The sequence below is a fragment of the Lichenostomus cassidix genome, chromosome 18 (assembly GCF_008360975.1).
Source record: "Lichenostomus cassidix isolate B80296 chromosome 18, HeHo_3.0, whole genome shotgun sequence".
Taxonomy (NCBI): domain Eukaryota; kingdom Metazoa; phylum Chordata; class Aves; order Passeriformes; family Meliphagidae; genus Lichenostomus; species Lichenostomus cassidix.
Window position 1 is genome coordinate 6,925,016 of NC_139498.1, and position 8,518 is coordinate 6,933,533.

General features: G+C 53.0%; 1 protein-coding gene across 5 annotated transcripts; it reads right to left on the bottom strand.

The window, feature by feature from the left end:
• Positions 1-1,765: 1,765 nt before the first annotated feature.
• Positions 1,766-8,518, bottom strand: FOXJ1 (forkhead box J1). Of its 5 annotated transcripts, none has more exons than XR_014855607.1 (5): positions 8,265-8,518; positions 6,959-7,514; positions 3,412-4,208; positions 2,898-3,006; positions 1,766-2,732 (listed from the first exon to the last, which is right to left on the bottom strand). XR_014855607.1 is itself a non-coding variant. In XM_085077829.1 (4 exons), exons 2-4 carry the CDS (start codon positions 7,454-7,456, stop codon positions 2,995-2,997), a joined length of 1,239 nt encoding a protein of 412 aa, XP_084933955.1. In that variant the 5' UTR covers positions 7,457-7,514; positions 8,265-8,517; the 3' UTR covers positions 1,766-2,994. The 5 variants fall into 5 exon arrangements, 3 of the variants coding, with proteins under 3 accessions (XP_084933955.1, XP_084933952.1, XP_084933954.1); XR_014855608.1 differs by having other exon boundaries at positions 3,480-4,208; positions 8,265-8,517; XM_085077829.1 differs by having other exon boundaries at positions 1,766-3,006; positions 3,480-4,208; positions 8,265-8,517.

Genomic DNA, 8,518 nt, shown 5'->3' on the forward strand with positions numbered 1-8,518 from the left:
ATGTGTATATTTTTTTCCCCCTCTGTGAACGGGAGATTGGTTTGAGGTGTCAATGTTTGCCCATCAGGGAGGGATGATGGATGAGGGGACGGCTGGGGAAATAGCAGAAATAAATAATAAAGGAATAACTGCCATGTGGGCAATAACCAGCTGCGGAAGGACCTCGCTAGGGCAGCGAGCTGAGCTTGCAGAGAGTTTTTGCAGATGGGTTGTTAGCAGATCCACTTCGGTGGATGCTGGTGGATGCCCCAAAACGCAGCCAGCCCTGGGCTGGAGAGTGGGCTCACTGCAGAGGGGGGACACTGCCAGCGCGGGGTCCCCAGCCTGTCACCTCCCCTGTGCCGGGCGAGCCGGGGCAGCCCGCGGGGTTGGAGCAGCCCCAGCCCCGGCTGCATCCCCGCTAACACCGGCAAGCCCGGGCAGGTCGGCGGCTGCCGGGTCCTGACCTCCGTGCTGGCACCGAGCTGGCCCCGAGCACAGCCGCGCTTTGTGCCCCTGGGAAGCGATGCCACCACCCAAAACACCCCCAGCTCCTGCACCTCCTGGCTGCCGCTTAAAAAACCACCACCCCCGCTCCAAACTATCTCACTGAAAGAAAGGAAAATTCACGTCCAAGTCGGTTTGGTTGCTTTCAGGAACTGAACAAAACGAGGTTGTTTCAGGCCTCGCCTGGTGCCTCCTTTATATTCACCCTTTCTCACTTTAAACCCCTCGACTGGCTCTGGCAGGCTGGAATATTTTTTCCTGGCAAGGTTGGGTTTTTCAGTCCCCTGGCAGGGTGGGGATGCTGGAGGCTTCTCTTTTCCAGGGGGTTTGAAAACAGTACTACATGTTTGTGCCTGGCAAAACAAAATAAAGGAGTGGGCTGAGGGACAGGGGAAGTGCCAGCTTTTTGCAGCCCTGAAGTGCCACCAGTACTGGGGGAAGAAGAGAACAGCTCTTCCACTGCATCCAACAAGAAACTGGGAGGAGGAGAAGCCAGGACAAGGAATTCCTTAATGCCTTCTGGTATTCATGGTTCCCAATATCCCAAAGCTGAAAGTCCAGCTCTGCCTCTAAAATCTCCCCCCAGCCACATCAAAGCTGTTCCCCACAGGGATAACCCTACCTTATCCCAAGGACAGCACCCTGCTTTCTCAGCCAAAGCACACACAGAAGCAAGGCAAGAGCCTGTCCTGAGCCCAGACCTTAGTTTGGGTTGAGATTGGGTGGATTGGGAGCACCTGAGACTCTGGCAGCTCTTCAGTGCCTGGTGCTGAGGGGATCCAGGAGATCACTGGGAAGCTGATAGGATGCTCCTCATGTGCTGGGGAGGCCAGGGCTGTGCCCTCAGGGTGAGAGGGATGGGATATGCAGGACTGGGTGCATCCAAAGCACCAAGCTGGAGACCCCAGGCAGGTCTGGAGCAGATCTCTGTGCAGCTCCTCTCCCCACCCTGTACCCACAAGGACTTTGAAGCCACTTGGGCATCTTGGAGCATCAACAGAGCTGGGTGGAGACATGGCACAAGCAGGGAGATACTCCCTGTCAGCCCCAGGAGTTCTCTGCAGGGCCAGGGAAGGCTATTCCCAGGGCTGGGAGCAGCTCTCAGGGCTCAGGACATCAGGCATGGCCAGCCTTGTGTCACACAGATGGTGTGCAACCATTGCCCCACTGGGAATGGTTCCTGCCTCAGTTTCCCCACAGGGAACTGTTGTGGAAGGAGGTGAGAGCTCCCAAGTCCTGGGGACTGAGCTGGGGAGAAGAAACAAGGAGGCAAAAGTGGTTTTTTCTTCTCAAATTTTTCCTTTATTATTATTATTTTTTAAATTTGTAAATAACTTTGCATGAAAAAAGAAGTTAAATTGCACAATTATCTCTGTAGCTCTCCAACACAATCCCCAAAGCAGGAAAACAGAAGAAAAACAGCAACTAAAAAGAAACACTGTCAATACAAACAACTACATTGACCCCGAAGCCCCTCCTAAGTGCTTTTGTAACCAAAACAGAATCTATTTACAATCTTCCATTTCTTTTGCCAAGTCTACAACACACAACTGAAATTCCAGCTTCTACTGACTCCTACCTAATGGCTGCTCTACCTCTTCCACCCTACAGCAAAGGAGAGGCAAAGAATCCAGCTCTTGAGAGCTTCAAGTCAAGTTTCAGCAGAGTTTGGCTCTGCTCCCAAAGCATTTCCAAGTTACCTTGCACTGACCCTGCCATGCTCTCCCTGCACACTGAGCCAAAGGGCCAAAGCTTCTTTTTTGTGTCAGTCCTGATGGTTCTCCTGGCTGGCTGGGACTTTTCCACTGCTGTCCCCAGAGCCTTTTGCACACACAGTCTTTGGCCTGGGCTCCTGGCTGGAGCCTGAATGTGGATTTCTTTCCTCCTCAGTCCCACCTGGGAGGATTCAGTGTGGAGTGACTCCATCACCACCTGCCATAGGGTTTTCCTTACGCCCAGAGACTGATGGAAGAGCTGGAGAAGTGAAGAGCAACTTCAAATTTCAGACCAAAAAATCAGAGAGGGGCTCTGTCAGTGGGTGAAAGAGAGGGTTAGTGGTGCTCCAGACCCTTTGGCAACTGCAGCAAGGATTTTGGGTACAAAAAATACAAAAGCTGGTTTGGGGAGCACCGCAGTCCCTGCTGCTCCTCTCCTGCCAGGGCCAATTCCTGGATTCTTCACCAAAGCTGTCGCTGCAGAGTCTTCCCTTGCATGGTCTTGTTTTGCAGAGCAGTGGACACAAAACCCTTAAACAGTGAAAATATAAAACAACTCCCAAACTGCGTTTCCAGTCTTGCCCTCCCCCCCCTTAAGAAATTCTAGTGCTAAAAAATATAGATTTCTTTGAATATATAATATATAATAGATTATATAAAAACATCTAAAGAGGCACACTTGCTGAATTTATAAACCTTTTCTTCTTCCCTAGGCACAAGTCAGCTGGGATGTTGAACTTGGAGAATCCAGAAGGGACCTGTATTTTCTTACCAGCTAATTATCACACTGTACCTACCGACTGCACTGAGAGAAAAAAAGGAAAGACAGAGAGAAACAGAGAGACTAAGAGGTGTGGAAATTGCACTTAAGTCTATCAAGTCCTAAGCCACCAGGAATCTCACGTCTTAGATGGGATTTTGCAGGTACTTTTAGCCCTGATGGAAAAGAACCCATCACAATTCACATTTCTTTTTTAAAGTAAAATGTAAAAAAATAAGTAGTGTTAACTTCCTTCTCTTGAGAAAACTAGACACCTCTGAGGTGTCCCTTAAAGACACAGCAGGCAGTTCCTGGGGTGATGGGTATTTTTCCCTGGTGTTTCTGGGAATAACCTTACAATGAAACTGGTAAAAGTCACCATGGGCATCTCCAAGAAATCTTGTCCCTTGTAAGTCCCAGCCTGGGGAGAGCATCCTACAAAAGCCTTACAAGAGGCGTGCCAGGCTGCTCAAGTTGATGACATCTGCTAGCAAAGAGGCATCGATGTCTTCAAACACCTGGTCAATGTTGACACAGTTGGAGAGGTAATCACTTGTCCCTTCTTCCCAGGGATGCTCCAAGAAAGTCGTGGCCATGAGGGTTTCATTAAAGTCCAGGTTGTACTGGTTGGACTCCGTGACAACTTGCTCCTGCCCCTGGGGACACTCGGTGTGCTGTCCTTGTCCTGCCCAGTCCAGGTCACACGTGACGGGGTTGATGGAAGGCGGGAGCTCCATATCCACCAGAGTGGAGAAGTCTCCATTGAGGTTGGTGTTAAAGACAGTTTCCCAGTCAAAGACACCTTTCAGCGAGCCCAGCTCGGTCTGCTCCTCCTGGGTCATCAGGGCTGAGCTGGGAAGCCGGGTTGCCTTGGCTGTGGGCAGGGGTGAGGGCTGCTTGCGCTTCTGCCCCACCTTGGCACCCACTGGGCTCCAGCTCTGGCTGCTGGTGGTCTCCTCAAACTCCTTGAGCAGCTGCTGTGACGCCACGCTGGCCTCGAGGATGTTGTTGGAGCTGCAGGAAGTGGTGGCTGGGCTGACAACGTGCTGTGCTTCTTTCTGGACTCTTCCGGAGAAGGCTGGGTGGATCTGCACCGGAGACATCCTCCTCTTTTTGTATGTCCCATACTTGAGCCTGTTGGCATAGTAGGGGTCCAGCTTCCAAAATCCACCTTTCCCTGGCTCGTCTTTCTCCCGAGGCACCTTGATGAAGGACTTGTTCAAGGAGAGGTTGTGCCGGATGGAGTTCTGGAGGTAAAAGAGAAAAGAAACCGAGGCTGAATGTTTGTCTGCTGCCACAAGACCTACTTGTGTGAGCAGGCTGGTGGGAAAGTGTGTTTTCAGCAAGGACCTTTGGGAAAACAAAGCAGAACTGGCAACATCAAGACATCCAAGGCTACATGCCCAGCAGAAAATCCCTCAAACCCCTGAGTGTACCCCTGTGAGCTTCCAGGAGAGTTTTCCTGCCTCCTGTCTCATCCAGCCAAAGGTGGCAGGATCCAAGGGTTTCAAGCTAGAACTTGCCACACAATGGGAAGATTCTGGGCAACACTCCTTGGCTGGAAATTGGGGCCATGGGGCCTTGGATCATGCAGAGCACTGACAGAAACCAGCTTGAGTTGCTCTGGGCATGGAGCTAAGCTGGAGGAGGTTGGATCCTCCTTCATGCCAAGGAGGAAGAGGTGGGTCTCTCCATCCATGTGGCCATGGCCTCTTTACAACAGGCAACACATGGTTGCACTGTGGGGGGATGGCAACACCAGGGCCCTCCTGGCATCCCCCAGTTCATCTGTGTCTATTGTTAGTGTTGAGAAGGAAGTATTTTTTGGCCAAAAAATAGGCACCATGCCTTCCCCCAGCCAGGTTGGCACAAATCAGAGGGGAGAACCCAGAGGGACATGTGGGCTATTCCACCCTGTGTGTCCCCAGAGGTGCCTCCTGGCCCAGGGAATCTCGGTGTGAAATCACTGCATCTTCATCAGCCACAGCTCAAATAAGCTGAGGGGGGGGGGGCAAAAAAGGGAGGGATAGAAAAAAGAAAAGGAGGAGTTTCTGCTCCCGTCGAGCTGTTCTGAAACCCTGAATGTGCCTGGAGTGATGTGAATAATCAGAAAGGAAACTTAGTTATTGGGTAAATAACCCAGCGTTGGACACCACAAAGCCAGGACTGTACTAAGAGATTGGATATGGTAGAGGTGGGGCTTTTTTTTAATGTTGCCTGGATATCTTTATGCTTATTCATCCATAATCCGTAGTGCCGAATAGGAAAAACAAGGCTCAATTGCTTAGAGCTGTTGAAAAACATGCGCTCACACACACACACACACACACACAACAAAACCCTCCTCTGGGCTGAAGCTCCTTGGGTTTGTTGGCTCCTCTCCAAAGCACTCAGCTCCCACAGGAATATATCCATCTCCCCCCCAGACTATGGGTGGCATGACCTTTCCAGGCTGTCTTCACGTACGGGAATCGGGATAGGGGATGAGAACACAGCCTCGACAAGAAAGAAAAGGGACAAAAAAAAAGAAAAAGAAAGGAAGACAAAAAAATAGTAAAAAGAAACAAAAGATTAAAAAAAAAAGGAAGAAAAAAAAACTGAGAAGAAAGAAGAAGCAGGAGCACAGATATTCCCCCACACAATCCAGGCTGTGGTAACTCCAATTTTACTGTGTAATGAAATTTTACAAGGATCAGAGACTTGAAAGCTGAATTCTCTGCTCCCCATCTCTCCTCCCCATCCCAAACTTCGCTCAGCCCAGGCTGAATTATTACTCAGCCAGTCAACATATTTATCATTCCTGCCTGCAACGGTCCAGGGTACCCCCTGCATCTCTGCAGAGAGGGATTGAAAACCTTCTTTCTTTTTCTAATGAACACATTTAATTAAAAACCTTGTGAATACCCAGCCATGAGTGTGCAGGAGAAAGTCAACCCGCTGGCACCCAGCTCCTGCTTCCAAATCACTCCCAGAGGTCCCCTGAGCATGGGGGGAACCATGGTGGTCCTGGAGGGGCCAGGATGGGTTCCCTTCCCCATGATGGGTTCCAGGACCACTGGAGAGCCACCTGCCTGGGGGGAAGGTGGGCAACACCTGGGCTTTGCAGGGGGGTTCTCCAGCCCTGCCTGGGTGGGCACTGCCATCAGGATCAGTGACACACTGCAGATTTGGCCTGGGAATAACCCCAGTGGAGGGATGAGCCCCCCAGGGCCCTCCAGCCCTGCCACATCCTAGAAAAACTCACGTGCCAGAGGTCCCCTGTGTGACAGAGGAAGGCAGCAAGCCAAAGTGGCTGGGAAAAGCCCCCAGGCTTCAGGCTGTCCCCAAAGCTGGTGAGCCTGGGGGTTGTCCCCTCCCCCCTGGGGACATGCTCCTGCTAGCTGGGGACAGCAGCCCGAGTTAAGCACGCTTGGGCTTCCCTCTGCAGGTCTCACCAGCTCATCCCAGCAGTGGAGCCCCCTTGGCCTGTCCCAAGGAGCTCAGCACTCTGCCCTGCTGGGAAAGCAGATTTCTGCTCAGAACCTCCCCAGTGAGAAACTTGTCCAGCAAGTGACATCTGCATCCCTCTCTCTTGTGCCTGGTCCTCAGCACCCAGGGACACTGAACCTGGTGACTTCTCCATGTGTGTTCAACCCCGAGGGACTCAGGACCCCACGAGAGCTCCAGGAATGTAGGCTCAGAGAGGCCTTTGCCCCGGAGCCAAGAGGAGCTGCAGGTGCCAGAAGCCCAATGAGCATCTCCCTGCTCCCAAAATTGCCCTGGGCTCACCCTCAGAATATCTCCTTCCCTCTGCCACCCCTGTGCCCATGGCATTTGTGCCCAGCCAAGTTCTTTCCCATTCCAGCCCTTCCCCACTAGCTGCTGTTGTCACTCTTTCCCCAGTGGGATCCAGCATCCCTGCAGTCATCACCTTGCCTTTCAGGGTGGAGGCTGTGGAAAGCCCTGCCCAGCCCTGCAGGGAGAAGGGGCCAAGGCAAGAGAGCTCCAAATCTCCTACCTGCCAGGTGGGATCAGCGTGTCGGAAGTAGCAGAAGTTGTCAGTAATCCACTTGTAGATGGCAGAGAGGGTGATTTTGGGTTTATTGCTGGCTTCCATGGCCATGCAGATGAGGGTGGCGTAGGAGTAGGGTGGCTTGACGTGGGGGTTGGTCTTGTAGTCGATGTCCCCTGCGAGGTGAGGGGACACAGCCACGTCGTGCTGCGTGGTGGAGGAGGTGGAGGAGGAGACAGGCGTGCAGGGCGTGTGCCGTGTGCCCTTGCAGGCAGGGTCAGCAGCCAGAGGCGAGCAGGGGGACTCGAAATCAACCAGGCTGAACAGACTCTCGCTCATGGTGTAACAGTCCTGCGGGTCTGAGCCGGAGTATAACTGTGGCAGGCCAGTTTGGGCCACCGTGAAGTCCCTCAGCCACATGAGGTCTGGCAGGCTGTCATCCAGGTCTTCCTCCTCGCACTTGAGTTTGCCCTTGGCTTTCAGCGCTCGGCTCGGCCACGCCATGCCTCCCTCAGTGCTGCCCGGGCTGCACGGGAAGGGGAGGGGAGGGATGGGGCAGGTGCTGCAATGACAACAGGGACAGGGGTGAGGTTCCCCGAGGTGCAGGGCCAGGTCTGGGTGCTGCTGGTGCTGCTGGGTGAGACCCATCCCTGGTGTGCTGTGCAAGGGACCTGCAATGCCTGCCCCGAGGGGCTTTAGCAGCCTTGAACCTCGGGGAAATTCTCTCAAACTTCTACACCTCACTGTCACCAACTGACCTGCTGACCAGCAAGCTCTTGGCTGAACAAATAATTAAAAAAAAAAAAAAAAACAAAGAAAAAACCCCAAACAACCAAAACACATCCCTGCCATCCCACAAAGTGAGGTTGTTTCTTGGGGACTCACATCTCTGGATACCTGGCACTAGCAGGACTAACTCTCAGCATCCAACACCCACACCAATACCCTAAAATTTTCCCCCTTGCAGCCAGCTTCCCTAAATTTGATGTTATTTCTGCTTTCACCTTACCCTGGTACCCAGAAAGAACTCGGGGATGTTTGGGGGAGTTGGCAGGGTCCCACCCCAAGCACACCCTCAGTCGGAGCGAGCCGGCAGCTTCAGACCTTGGGTAGTCCTGCGTAGGGGACGTGGATGTAAACCCGAAATCCCGAGTTTTTGGGCCAGGAGAGAGCGCCGGGAGGGCACAAAACAAGAGGGTACATAACAAGAGCTGCTCCCCCGCGCGGACCCACCGCCCCTAACGGCAGCTTCACCCTCACTGCCCTTCCCTTCCCATCCCACCGCCCTCCCGGCCCCGCCGCATCCCCTTACCCCGTCCCGGTGTCGCCCCCCGACTGCCAAAGGTCACGACAGATTAAGAAGCTTCTGGAAAAACAGGACGGGGAGTAAAAAAAAAAAAAAAAAAAAAAAATTACAAAAAAATTACAAGGTGGGGTTAGGGGGAGAAGAAGCAAAAGAGGAGGGGAAAGAGAAGCGCGGTGGGTGTCGCGGTGCCCCGGGCCGGGCCGTGCCCGCCGAGCCGCCGTGAGCCCTGCCGCCCGGCGCGGGTTAAGTAGCGGCTCCGG